Consider the following 15,102-nt stretch of genomic DNA (forward strand, 5'->3'; position numbering starts at 1 on the left):
AATTTAATGAAAAGAACCTCTGTCCAACTGTTAATCATGGGGTTGGATCAGTCATGCTTTGGGGTTGTGTTGCAGCCAGTGGCACAGGGAACATCTCACGAGTAGAAGGAAAAATAGATTCAATAAAATTTCAGCAAATTTTGGATGGTAACTTGATGCCATCTTTGAAAAAGCTGACGTTAAAGAGAAGATGGCTTCTACAAATGGATAATGATCCTAAACACACCTCGAAATCCACGGGGGATTACATCAAGAGGCGTAAACTGAAGGTTTTGCCATGGCCTTCACAATCTCCTGACCTCAACATAATTGAAAATCTATGGATAGACCTTAAAAAGAGCAGTGCGTGACAGACAGCCCAGAAATCTCAAAGAACTGGAAGACTTTTGTAAGGAAGAATGGGCAAAGATACCTCAAACAAGAATTGAAAGACTCTTGGCTGGCTACAAAAAGCGTTTACAAGCTGTGATACTTGCCAAAGGGGGCAGTACAAGATATTAACTCTGCAGGGTGTCCAAACTTTTGCAGACGCCATTTTTTTGTATTCTGTTATTTTGAAAGTGTAAATGATGGAAATAAAATCTAACTTTTGTTGACATATTATAAGAATGTCTAATCTGTAATTTGATGCCTTTTGGAGATTTTTCCTTCTTTCCTTGGCTTCTTTATGCACATTAATACAAATTTTTAGCTGGGGTGCCCAAACTTTCGATCCCCACTGTATATATATATATATTTCCAGGATCTGTCTACAGAAGTCATCAAATAAAGTATATACTGTATATATACAGGGGTTGGACAAAAACAATGGAAATAATACATGATTTGCAGGTGCGAAAGTGATGACATGTTTCACATTGAGGGCCAGTTCACACTATAGAAACACAATCCAGATGCGTTTCGGATGTGTTTCTGCATGTGCATTTTTGACTTGTTTTTGACATGTTCTGGTACAATTTTGATGCTTTCTGGTTCATTTTTTCTCCACAATTTAAATAGGCACATGTGTGTTCCAGTACATTTTTGCTGCGTTTTGGTGCATTCCAGTGTGATTTTGATGCATTTTACCACGTTCCAGTACAGTTCTGTGCAGGAAAAATGCAGCTTGTTCTACTTTTTTTTTGTCTGCAACTGGAACACACTGGAAATGCAAGCACTGATATGAACTATGATATTGAAAACCACATAACCTACTTTCTGTGTGTTTTGGATGCAGAAAAAAAGCACACTGAAACGCATATAGTGTGAACTGGCCCTGAAAGCAGAAGTGATGTAACAATCTTTTGCTTCTGCTGTGTGATGAGACACCTAGCTAACAGGTGGGAAGCCTCACTTTCATCATTCGCTGCATGCACTGCTAGTAATATGGAGTCATTAATAGTGTTGAAAATTCTTCTTCACCATCAGACACCCGGTGATAGTATAATTCTTTAATATGTATGACAGCAAACAGGCTCTGTTCACCAGACAGCATAGATGATGTGGAGGAAGGAGACGTTTTCATTACAAGTACCATAGCTTATCAGTAGTTTAATAAGCCATATATTTTGGTGAGTATCAGTGAATAGGGGGAGGTCTGTATAGAACAGGAGGTGTTGTTGTCACATACACATATTATTATTATTATACAGGATTTATATAGCGCCAACAGTTTGCTCAGTGCTTTACAATATAATGAGGGACAATACAGCAACAATACAGTTCAATACAAGAGGGATAGGAGGGCCCTGCTCCTTGGAGCTTACAATCTAAGATTGAAGAATTATACTATCACTGGGTGTCTGACGGTGAAGATGGATTTTCAACGCTATTAATGGTGGACTTTTATAGACATTTTGTTGCACATTTGTAAACTTTGTGATAAGTTTATGCACTTGTTTATTTGGTTTATTTTTAGCACAGTATTTATTATGTTTGCGCTGCTATTTGTTCAAACATTTACTTGTAGGGAGATGTGACATGTACATTCATCTTTAAGCAGCAGCACTATTTATGTTTAATTTTTCAGGTGTATTTATATGAGAACTCTTTTATGCCCATTACTTTTAGGCTCCATGCACACTGGGTGTTTGAATAACGCTGGTAGCGGTAGCTGTGTAAAGTCACGTTAAAAACGCAAGTTTTTAGCGTTTTTGCATTATCGTTTAGCTGTGTTTTTCTGAATTTGCATTTTTAGCGGGTTTTTTTTTTACACAAAAAAATGTTTGCTAAAAAAATGCCCAAAAAAGCTGCTTTGCCATGTTTTACCGCTTTTTGCTGCGTTTTTCAGCGTTAGAGCATTTTTATAGCTAAAAAATTCCTGCAGAAACCCACTAGTTCTGGGGGGTTTTTTTCCAGCCAAAGAACGCCCCTGCCAAAAAATGCTGATTACCGTATTTTTCGCTCCTTAAGACGCACCTAGGTTTTAGAGGCAGAAAACAGGGAAAAAAAATTCTGAACTAATGGACTGCAGACATAGTACAGGAGATGACCAGAGACTGTGGACACAGTACAGGAGATGACCAGAGACTGCAGACAGTACAGGAGATGACCAGAGACTGTGGACAGCACAGGGATGACCAGAGACTGCGGACAGTACAGGGATGACCAGAGACTGCGGACAGTACAGGGATGACCAGAGACTGCGGACAGTACAGGGATGACCAGAGACTGCGGACACAGTACAGGAGATGACCAGAGACTGCAGACACAGTACAGGAGATGACCAGAGACTGCGGACAGCACAGGGATGACCAGAGACTGCGGACAGTGCAGGGATGACCAGAGACTGCGGACATAGTACAGGGATGACCAGAGACTGCGGACAGTGCAGGGATGACCAGAGACTGCGGACAGTACAGGGATGACCAGAGACTGCGGACAGTGCAGGGATGACCAGAGACTGCGGACAGTACAGGGATGACCAGAGACTGCGGACAGTACAGGGATGACCAGAGACTGCGGACAGTACAGGAGATGACTGCTGACCTTTGGGGAGGGGGGGGGGAATGGGTACCTGAATTTGACAGGTACCCGCTCTTACTTCCGCGGAGTTGTTCTTTGACCTTACCTGTTCCTCTATCCAGACGCGCGCTGTCTTCCCGGCTTCTGTAATGGCGCTCGGCATGACAGCCGGGTGCCCAGTGCGCATGAGCGAGAAGCACTTGCGCTTTGTGATTGGTCTGGCGGCTTCTAGGATCTGTCATGTGTCCCAGGTACCGCCTTACCATTCACAAAAAGCACCACTTCTTGCGCATGCACACTTGGCACACGGCTGTCAAGCACAGCGTCCACACTACAGAAGCCGGTGAAGACAGCACGCCGCTGCATAGAGGAACAGGTAAGGTCAAAGAACAATTCCGCAGAAGTAAGAGCGGGTACCTGTCAAATTCAGGTACCCACTCCCCACCTCCCCAAAGGTCAGCAGTCATCTCCATAAGGTCCCGCTGCAGAGCTGAGCGGCCGGTCCGGTATTCTGACATGGCGGCGGTGGAAATACGGGACCGGCCGCTCCATATTCGCTCCATAAGACACACTGACATTTTCCCCCCTTTTTTGGAGGGAAAAAAGTGCGTCTTATGGAGCGAAAAATACGGTAAATCCTATGTTTGCATGGACACATAGGATAACATGCTGGGGAGTTTACTGTCTGCAGAAAAAAATGGCAAAAGCTAAAAACAACAGCTGTAAAAAAAGTCCAGTGTGCATGAGGACTTAAGGTACATGGTATATTTTGAGCCTTAATAATTTAATTTTATATTTGTATTTATTTATTTAAATATTTTTGACACTTTGCACATCTTTTGTATGGTGATTTTGGATTTAAATACAGAGTCATGTCACAGCTTACTGAGTTTCAAAGAGTGCAAATTGTTGGTGCCCTCTTAGCTGTTGCCTCTGTGACTGAAGTTGCCAATTCTTTTGCTGTGTCATGAGGTACAGTATCAAAGGTTATGACGGCATATACAGTTACTGGAAAACGTCATCTAAGCGTAATCTCAATTGGTCAACTGACTGAGAGAAAAGAGACACTGCACAGGATTGTGAGCCGGAAAAAGAAAACAACTGCTACAAAAGTGACTGCAGAGCTCAATCTCAGTCTTCCAAACCCGTGTCCACAAAAACTGTGCGGAGGGAACCCCAAAAACAGAGAGTGGTACAACACCATTAAATTGTGGAATTTTCGATCAATGGTCCAAGTAATCGAGCCTCACACTGTTCCCAACCACTGGACATGTTTAAATGTGGCAAACACAGTCCGAAGCTTACGAACAGGACTGTCTTTTGCAACGGTAAAGCATAATGGTGCTGCAGTCATGGTTTGGGCAGCCATATCTTGGTATTCTGCAGGCCTTGTCGTTACCTTGAAAGGAAGAGTCACTGCCAGCGACTATGTACACATTTTTGCTGACCATGTGCACCCCACAGTGCAGACATTCCTGAGAGACAGCGCCATTTACCAAGACAATAGTGCTCGGATTTGCACAGCTGGTGTTGTCAAATTGTGGTTTGAAGAGAATGCAGACGAATTCTCACACTTTCCCTGGGCACCGTACTCCGCGAGACCTCAATATCAAAGAGTCACAATGGTCAATTTTGGAGAAAAAGGTTTGAGCTCATATTCCTCTGGCATCTCTGCGTGAACTGACATGATTTTTTGCATGAAGAATGGTATCAGATTCCATTATCCATCATCCAAGACTTATATTTGTTAATTCCCAGGAGAATGCAGGCCGTTTTGGATGTCAAAAGCAGTCCAACACCATATTAGGTAACAATTTCATTGTTTCATTTCACCGCATCCAATCTGCATGACATGTGAAATAACATTGCTTCCTATGGCACCTGTTCACATATGTCCAATGCACTGATGGTGCGGACTCAGTGCAGTTTGAAAAAGAGTCATGTACAATTTCTGAGCCTTCATGTTCAAGTGCGGATTACAGGCTATTGACTTCTGTGGGAACCGTTTCTAAACCACATATGTGTGAACAGAATAAAATCCTGAGCTAATCTTGTCCTGAACCTGGTGTAAACCTGACATGAACCGCTGAACAACTACTGTTGCAATTAGCTGTGAAACCTGAGCTTCAGTCTGCACCGCACATGTGTGAATCAGCTCTAACCTACACTGGCACAGGATCACATGACTAGAAAAGCACTTTGCTACACTGGCTTCTGCACTGTCAAGATTAGCTTTCAGCCACAAGCCAACATTGCCCTGTTCACTTGTCCTATACAGTATGCATCTCCATTTTCCTAAACAATTTTACATTTTCTATATAGACAAGTTGGATTCCAAATGTCAGCAATGCTCTTTGGAAGGGGGTTATAGAGTTAAATTGTTGAAACATTTATTTTTGGACAATTTACACTGCAAACACTTTGGCCAGAAGGACTGCAAAAAGGATGTACAGTGGGGATCGAAAGTTTGGGCACCCCAGCTAAAAATTTGTATTAATGTGCATAAAGAAGCCAAGGAAAGATGGAAAAATCTCCAAAAGGCATCAAATTACAGATTAGACATTCTTATAATATGTCAACAAAAGTTAGATTTTATTTCCATCATTTACACTTTCAAAATAACAGAAAACAAAAAAATGGCGTCTGCAAAAGTTTGGGCACCCTGCAGAATTTATAGCATGCACTGCCCCCTTTGCAAAGCTGAGACCTGCCAGTGTCATGGATTGTTCTCAATCATCGTCTGGGAAGACCAGATGATGTCAATCTCAAAGGTTTTAAATGCCCAGACTCATCTGACCTTGCCCCAACAATCAGCACCATTGGTTCTTCTAAGCAGTTGTCTAGAAAACTGAAACTGAAAATACTTGACGCTCACAAAGCTGGAGAAGGCTATAAGAAGATAGCAAAGCGTTTTCAGATGTCAATATCCTCTGTTCGGAATGTAATTAAGAAATGGCAGTCATAAGGAACAGTGGAAGTTAAAGCAAGATCTGGAAGACCAAGAAAAATATCAGACAGAACAGCTCGCAGGATTGTGAGAAAAGCAATGCAAAACCCACGTTTGACTGCACGATCCCTCCAGAAAGATCTGGCAGACACTGGAGTTGTGGTACACTATTCCACTATAAAGAGATACTTGTACAAATATGGTCTTCATGGAAGAGTCATCAGAAGAAAACCTCTTCTACGTCCTCACCACAAAAATCATCGTTTGAACTTTGCAAATGAACATATAGACAAGCCTGATGCATTTTGGAAACAAGTTCTGTGGACCGATGAGGTTAAAATTGAACTTTTTGGCCGGAATGAGCAAAGGTACGTTTGGAGAAGAAGGGGCACAGAATTTAATGAAAAGAACCTCTGTCCAACTGTTATGCATGGGGTTGGATCAATCATGCTTTGGGGTTGTGTTGCAGCCAGTGGCACAGGGAACATCTCACGAGTAGAAGGAAAAATGGATTCAATAAAACTTCAGCAAATTTTGGATGGTAACTTGATGCCATCTGTGAAAAAGCTGAAGTTAAAGAGAGGATGGCTTCTACAAATGGATAATGATCCTAAACACACCTCGAAATCCACGGGGGATTACATCAAGAGGCGTAAACTGAAGGTTTTGCCATGGCCTTCACAATCTCCTGACCTCAACATAATTGAATAGATGGATAGACCTTAAAAGAGCAGTGCGTGACAGACAGCCCAGAAATCTCAAAGAACTGGAAGACTTTTGTAAGGAAGAATGGGCAAAGATACCTCTAACAAGAATTGAAAGACTCTTGGCTGGCTACAAAAAGCGTTTACAAGCTGTGATACTTGCCAAAGAGGGCAGTTCAAGATATTAACTCTGCAGGGTGCCCAAACGTTTGCAGATGCCATTTTTTTGTTTTCTGTTATTTTGAAAGTGTAAATGATGGAAATAAAATCTAACTTTTGTTGACATATTATAAGAATGTCTAATCTGTAATTTGATGCCTTTTGGAGATTTTTCCATCTTTCCTTGGCATCTTTATGCACATTAATACAAATTTTTAGCTGGGGTGCCCAAACTTTCGATCCCCACTGTATACATGCAATGAACTACATGGTGATTTTAGCTGAAGGTTTATGTTTTATGAAACATGGATCCTAATTATGTAAAAAGAGTGATAGAGAAGAGATATTCCTTTGTCCATAATTTGTGTTATCAGACAACAGAGTGACATATCACACCTGTCAGCCATTCTTTTCCACTTGAGAAGCTGTGTGCTTTGGTGACCATCAATAGGAAGGTTCAGTCTGTGTTTAAAGTACTTGATTATCCCCTGTTCCTCTAACAAGATGGGAACTCGATATGTGGAAGAGACATCATGAACGAAAATGACCTGAGGAGTAAAAAAATTAATCTGGTAAATAATTTGCTCGTAGTTTAGGTATTTACAGTGCATTAAATATATCTCTAATTGGTTTGTCTTTCCAATTTTTAGACTTTCAAAGATAAAAAAAGGAAGCGCATCAAGAGAAAAATATTGAGGCTGCCATCATACCTTCTTCTGTAACTGTAATATGCCTGGCTACAATGCTGACTTCTGGAGTCATTAAAGGGACCAGTGCAGACTTGTCCCCCCTCCCCCAAATGTAAAGTGCTAAAGTGCACCCCTCAGTAATGTGAGGTGCTGCTGTCCCCCCCCCCATAATGTAAATAATTCCCCTGCTCTATATACAGTCAGGTCCATAAATATTGGGACATCGACACAATTCTAACATTTTTGGCTCTATACACCACCACAATGGATTTGAAATGAAACGAACAAGATGTGCTTTAACTGCAGACTGTCAGCTTTAATTTGAGTGTAATTACATCCAAATCAGGTGAACGGTGTAGGAATTACAACAGTTTGCATATGTGCCTCCCACTTGTTAAGGGACCAAAAGTAATGGGACAAAATAATAATAAATCAAACTTTCACTTTTTAATACTTGGTTGCAAATCCTTTGCAGTCAATTACAGCCTGAAGTCTGGAACGCATAGACATCACCAGACGCTGGGTTTCATCCCTGGTGATGCTCTGCCAGGCCTCTCCTGCAACTGTCTTCAGTTCCTGCTTGTTCTTGGGGCATTTTCCCTTCAGTTTTGTCTTCAGCAAGTGAAATGCATGCTCAATCGGATTCAGGTCAGGTGATTGACTTGGCCATTGCATAACATTCCACTTCTTTCCCTTAAAAAACTCTTTGGTTGCTTTTGCAGTATGCTTTGGGTCATTGTCCATCTGCACTGTGAAGCGGCGTCCAATAGGTTCTGAAGCATTTGGCTGAATATGAGCAGATAATATTCCCGAAACACTTCAGAATTCATCCTGCTGCTTTTATCAGCAGTCACATAATCAATAAATACAAGAGAACCAGTTCCATTGGCAGCCATACATGCCCACGCCATGACACTACCACCACCATGCTTCACTGATGAGGTGGTATGCTTAGGATCATGAGCAGTTCCTTTCCTTCGCCATACTCTTCTCTTCCCATCACTCTGGTACAAGTTGATCTTGGTCTCATCTGTCCATAGGATGTTGTTCCAGAACTGTGAAGGCTTTTTTAGATGTCGTTTGGCAAACTCTAATCTGGCCTTCCTGTTTTTGAGGCTCACCAATGGTTTAAATCTTGTGGAGAACCCTCTGTATTCACTCTGGTGAAGTCTTCTCTTGATTGTTGACTTTGACACACATACACCTACCTCCTGGAGAGTGTTCTTCATCTGGCCAACTGTTGTGAAGGGTGTTTTCTTCACCAGGGAAAGAATTCTTCGGTCATCCACCACAGTTGTTTTCCGTGGTCTTCCGGGTCTCTCTGATGGGTTTGTTTTGTTTTTTCAGCCTAACAATGGCTTGCTTCACTGATACTGACAGCTCTTTGGATCTCATCTTGAGAGTTGACAGCAACAGATTCCAAATGCAAACAGCACACTTGAAATTAACTCTGGACCTTCTATCTGCTCATTGTAATTGGGATAATAAGGAAATAACACACACCTGGCCATGGAACAGCTGAGAAGCCAATTGTCCGATTACTTTTGGTCCCTTAACAAGTGGGAGACACATATGCAAACTGTTGTAATTCCTACACCGTTCACCTGATTTGGATGTAAATACCCTCAAATTAAAGCTGATAGTCTGCAGATAAAGCACATCTTGTTCATTTCATTTCAAATCCATTGTGGTGGTGTATAGAGCCAAAAATTTTAGAATTGTGTCGATGTCCCAATATTTATGGACCTGACTGTATAAATATATAAAAAATATTTTAAAAAATACATTTCAAATATACTGTATGTCTTTAAAAATACAAATCTACATTTTTTTTAACATATACAAAAGTCATTTTAACATATTTTTACATAGATTTGTAAATGCATTCCAAAATAAATAATATATATATATATATACACAGTGAAGAAAATAAGTATTTGATCCCCTACTGATTTTGAATGTTTTCCCACTCACAAAGTAATGATCAGTCTAAAAATCGAATGGTAGGTGTATTGTAACACTGAGAGGCAGAATAGCAACAAAAAATTCAAAAGAAATAGATGTCTAACAAATGATTCACTGATTTGCATGTTTATGAGGGAAATAAGTATTTGATCCCCTATCATTCAGCCGGATTTCTGGCTACCGGGTGTCTTTCATACAGGTAACAAGCTGAGATTAGAAGCAGTCTCCTAAAGGGAGTGCTGCTAATTAATTTTGTTACCTGTTAAAAAGGCACCTGTCCACGGGAGCAATCAAACAATCAGATTCCAAACTCTCCACCATGACAAAGACCAAAGAGCTGTCCAAGGATGTCAGGGACAAGATTGTAGAGCTACACAAGGCTGGACTGGGCTACCAAACTATCGCAAGCAGCTTGGTGATAAAGTGACCACAGTTGGTGCAATCATTCGCAAATGGAAGAAACACAAAACAACTGTCAGTCTCCCTAGGTCTGGTGCACCATGCAAGATCTCACCTTGTGGAGTGTCAATGATCGTGATAACAGCGAGGAATCATCCCAGAACTACACGTGAGGATCTTGTCAATGAGCTCCAGGCAGCTGGGACCACAGTCACCAAGAAATCAATTGGTAACACACTACGCTGACAAGGATTGAAATCCTACAGTGCCCGCAAGGTCCCTCTGCTAAAGCAAGCACATGTCCAGGCCCATTTGAAGTTTGCCACTGAACATCTGAACGATGCAGAGGAGGATTGGTTGAAAGTGTTGTGGTCAGATGAGACCAAAATCGAACTCTTTGGCATCAACTCAGTTTGCTATGTTTGGAGGAGGAGGAATGCTGCCTATGACCCCAAGAACACCATCCCAACTGTCATACATGGTGGTGCAAACATTCTGCTTTGGGGGTGTTTCTCTGCTAAGGGGACAGGACAACTGCACCGCATCGATGGGGCAATGTACCATCAAATCTTGAGTGAGAACCTTCTTCCCTCAGCCAGGGCATTGAAAATGGGTCGTGGATGGGTGTTCCAGCATGACAATGACCCAAAACACACAGCCAAGGCAACAAAGTAGTGGCTCAAGAAGAAACACATTAAGGTCCTGGAGTGGCCTAGCCAGTCTCCAGACCTTAATCCAATAGAAAATCTGTGGAGGGAGCCGAAAGTTCGAGTTGCCAAACATCAGCCACCAAACCTTAATGACTTGGAGAGGATCTGCCAAGAGGAATGGGCCAAAATCCCTCCTGAGATGTGTGAAAATCTGGTGGCCAACTACAGGAAACGTCTGACCTCTGTGATTGCCAACAAGGGATTTGCCACCAAGTACTAAGTCATGTTTTGTGAAGGGGATCAAATACATATTTCCCTCATGAACATGCAAATCAGTACATAATTTGTTAGACATGCATTTCTTTTGAATTTTTTGTTGTTATTCTGTCTCTCAGTGTTACAATACACCTACCATTCGATTTTTAGACCGATCATTTCTTTGTGAGTGGGCAAACATTCAAAATCAGCAGAGGATCAAATACTTACAGTCAGGTCCATAAATATTGGGACATCGACACAATTCTAACATTTTTGGCTCTATACACCACCACAATGGATTTGAAATGAAACGAACAAGATGTGCTTTAACTGCAGACTGTCAGCTTTAGTTTGAGGATATTTACATCCAAATCAGGTGAACGGTGTAGGAATTACAACAGTTTGCATATGTGCCTCCCACTTATTAAGGGACCAAAAGTAATGGGACAATTGGCTTATCAGCTGTTCCATGGCCAGGTGTGTGTTATTTCCTCATTATCCCAATTACAATGAGCAGATAAAAGGTCCAGAGTTCATTTCAAGTGTGCTATTTGCATTTGGAATCTGTTGCCGTCAACTCTCAAGATGAGATCCAAAGAGCTGTCACTATCAGTGAAGCAAGCCATCATTAGGCTGAAAAAACAAAACAAACCCATCAGAGAGATAGCAAAAACATTAGGCGTGGCTAAAACAACTGTTTGGAACATTCTTAAAAAGAAGGAACGCACCGGTGAGCTCAGCAACACCAAAAGACCCGGAAGACCACGGAAAACAACTGTGGTGGATGACCGAAGAATTCTTTCCCTGGTGAAGAAAACACCCTTCACAACAGTTGGCCAGATCAAGAACACTCTCCAGGAGGTAGGTGTATGTGTGTCAAAGTCAACAATCAAGAGAAGACTTCACCAGAGTGAATACAGAGGGTTCACCACAAGATGTAAACCATTGGTGAGCCTCAAAAACAGGAAGGCCAGATTAGAGTTTGCCAAACGACATCTAAAAAAGCCTTCACAGTTCTGGAACAACATCCTATGGACAGATGAGACCAAGATCAACTTGTACCAGAGTGATGGGAAGAGAACAGTATGGAGAAGGAAAGGAACTGCTCATGATCCTAAGCATACCACCTCATCAGTGAATGGTGGTGGTAGTGTCATGGTGTGGGCATGTATGGCTGCCAATGGAACTGGTTCTCTTGTATTTATTGATGATGTGACTGCTGACAAAAGCAGCAGGATGAATTCTGAAGTGTTTCGGGCAATATTATCTGCTCATATTCAGCCAAATGCTTCAGAACCTATTGGACGCCGCTTCACAGTGCAGATGGACAATGACCCAAAGCATACTGCAAAAGCAACCAAAGAGTTTTTTAAGGGAAAGAAGTGGAATGTTATGCAATGGCCAAGTCAATCACCTGACCTGAATCCGATTGAGCATGCATTTCACTTGCTGAAGACAAAACTGAAGGGAAAATGCCCCAAGAACAAGCAGGAACTGAAGACAGTTGCAGTAGAGGCCTGGCAGAGCATCACCAGGGATGAAACCCAGCGTCTGGTGATGTCTATGCGTTCCAGACTTCAGGCTGTAATTGACTGCAAAGGATTTGCAACCAAGTATTAAAAAGTGAAAGTTTGATTTATGATTATTATTCTGTCCCATTACTTTTGGTCCCTTAACAAGTGGGAGGCACATATGCAAACTGTTGTAACTCCTACACCGTTCTCCTGATTTGGATGTAAAAAAACTCAAATTAAAGCTGACAGTCTGCAGTTAAAACACATCTTGTTTGTTTCATTTCAAATCCATTGTGGTGGTGTATAGAGCCAAAAATGTTAGAATTGTGTCGATGTCCCAATATTTATGGACCTGACTGTATTTCCTTCACTGTATATTTATTGAAATATATTTAGAAATAAAATGAATATGGCCAAAATTGTAGCATTTCAAATATATGTCAATATATTTGGGAAGAATATTATTTAAAATATATTTCAAATATATTTTTCTTCCATGTGGGGTGCCACTCCTCTTGTGGTTTGACAATCATTCAATCCGCTTCCTCTGAGCCCAAAGAGACAGGGCTCCACCCTTGTGCTGGACTTACAAGGGAATGCTGCACAGAGCTGCAGCCAGTCTCCATATATATGGAGCTCAGACGTGTTCAAATCCTCGTCCAAACTTACCTGATCTATCCCGCCAGGAAGCTGTCATTGTACTGAGCCAATCATAAGTGGCCAAGGCATTCGTTGCCCTGCAGCCACACATATAGACGCCCCTTGTGTATGTGTGGCTACAGAGCAGTGAATGCCTCTGCGGCTTCTGACTGGCACAGTACAGTGACAGCTTATTTGTGGAATTGCTCAGGTGGGTTCGAACTAGGATCTGAACATGCCTGAGCTCATCCTTACTCTTAAAAGGACCCTTCAGTATCCACGTGAAAAAACAAACCTGAGCTAGGTGTGAGCATAGCATTCTTAAATATTCCGTTTGCGTTCCAACTCTGGAACATTATAATTAGAAGGGGCAGATTATTAACACAATTCTTGTCATACATTAACAATACTCACTCAATTTACTGTAACTATAGAGTTGTAGCATTGTAACCCTCACCTGCTTGCGTCTGATTTGGACTACAGAACCCTTTCTTATGATACTTTCTGTATCATAGGAAGGCGATGTCTTGTAGTTCACAGAGCTGAACTGGGCAGGGCTGATAACACCACTTGCCATTTCAGTGCAGCAGAGGGCAGAGGAAGTTAGTAGGTATTTTTCTGTACTTGCAGCATCAAAAAGGGTGATGCAGCAGGACAGTGACCCTAAGCATCAAAGTAAATCTGCCACATATTTTGGAGTAGCCCAGGCAGAGCCCAGACCTTAACCTCATAGGGATGCTGTGCAATGACATCCTACAAATGTGTCAGAGCTAAAGCAGTTTTATAAAGAGGAATGGTCAAAAATTCCTCCTGAAAGTTCTGCAGGTCTGATCCAGAGATACCAAAAGCACTTGCTTGAAGTCACTGCTGCTAAAGGAGGTTTGATCAGCTATTAACGTCAATGGTTCACTTACTTTTTCCTCCACCACAATGAATGTTTAATGGGTGTGTTCAAAAAAGATATGAGAAACTTGAACTGTTTGCGTGTTATCAGCTTAAGCACATTGGGGTTGACTTGCTAAAACTGGAGGGAGCAAAATCTGGTGCAGCTGTGCATGGTAGCCAATCAGCTTCCAACTTCAGCTTGTTCAGTTAACCACTTCCAGTCTGGACACTTTTACCCCCTTCCTGTCCAGGCCAATTTTCAGCTTTCAGTGCTATCACACTTTGAATGACAATTGCGCGGTCATGCAACATTGTACCCATATGAATGTTTTAGCATTTTTTTGAGACAGATAAAGGTTTATTTTGGTGGTATTTATTCACCACTGGGATTTTTATTTTTTTTGCTATGTAAATGAAAAAGTCCCAAAATTTTGAAAAAAAGTGTTTTTCTTATAGTTTTTTGCAAATAAATAGTATTTCATCATAAATCTTGGCCAAAATGTATTTCGTTATCGTTTTAGTAAAAAAAAAAAAAAACCCAAATTAGTTTATAACCAAAAATTAAAATTTTTTATTTTTTTTTACTTTTTTTTATTTTTTTATATTATTATTTATGTTTTTTTTTTTACAAATTGTCACCCTAGCAGTACAGTGTCACCATGTTTATTTTTTTACACTGATTGCTTTTACAGCTTTTATGATGTAAAATCAATCATTTCTCCTTCTCCCTAGCTGCATTCTTGCAGCCATTGAGAACTACTGTGTGACCTGTGATTGGTCACAGCTTGTCACATGGTACAAGGCTGTTGTGAATAGCCTTGTACCATGTGACCTCTGTGATCATTCATAGTAAGCAGTAATGTCAGAAGTGACATCTTGCTTACTACTCTGCATGTGATCACTGATTGGCCAATCAGTGATCACATGATCTGGACCTCGCATAGAGGTCCCGTCCGACGATCGGTGTTCCACTGTGTCCTGAGGACACAACAGGCACCGGATCGCGGTGCTGCCTGCTCCTAGGGATTGCACACAAGCAGAGTGCGGGGAGGCCATTTATAAACGTCCACCCGACCCTGCACTCCCACCATCCGGCCCTTTATATACAACGGCCGGACGATAAGTGGTTAAGACCGGCCATACAAGGGTCGATTTTCGAACAATTTTTCGTTCGAAAATTGGACCTAAAAATAATCGGACGATTTTTGCTCTGTTAGTGGGGCAATGGAACTGGCTGATTTTCGTGGTTCCTCCCCATTTCGTTTATCGGGCATGCTGGAAAATTCGTGAAAAATTACCAATTTTCGAAATCACTGGTGGCACTATCAAATTACAGAACGATGTTTTTGA

The 15,102-nt window shown here is 41.5% G+C and overlaps 1 protein-coding gene across 6 annotated transcripts in view; it reads right to left on the reverse strand.

Moving 5' to 3' along the window:
* Positions 1-15,102, reverse strand: part of CTPS2 (CTP synthase 2) — a 306,531-nt gene that overhangs the window by 192,563 nt on the left and 98,866 nt on the right. For all 6 annotated transcript variants that reach the window (XM_089693658.1, XM_089693654.1, XM_089693659.1 and 3 more), the window contains one exon: positions 7,150-7,301. In XM_089693658.1, the coding sequence (XP_089549784.1) occupies positions 7,150-7,301 (152 nt within the window). The remainder of the gene's footprint in view (positions 1-7,149; positions 7,302-15,102) is intronic.

The sequence above is a fragment of the Staurois parvus genome, unplaced genomic scaffold, assembly GCF_062004578.1.
Source record: "Staurois parvus isolate SC_StPar_1 unplaced genomic scaffold, SC_StPar_1.0 ptg000635l, whole genome shotgun sequence".
Lineage (NCBI taxonomy): Eukaryota > Metazoa > Chordata > Amphibia > Anura > Ranidae > Staurois > Staurois parvus.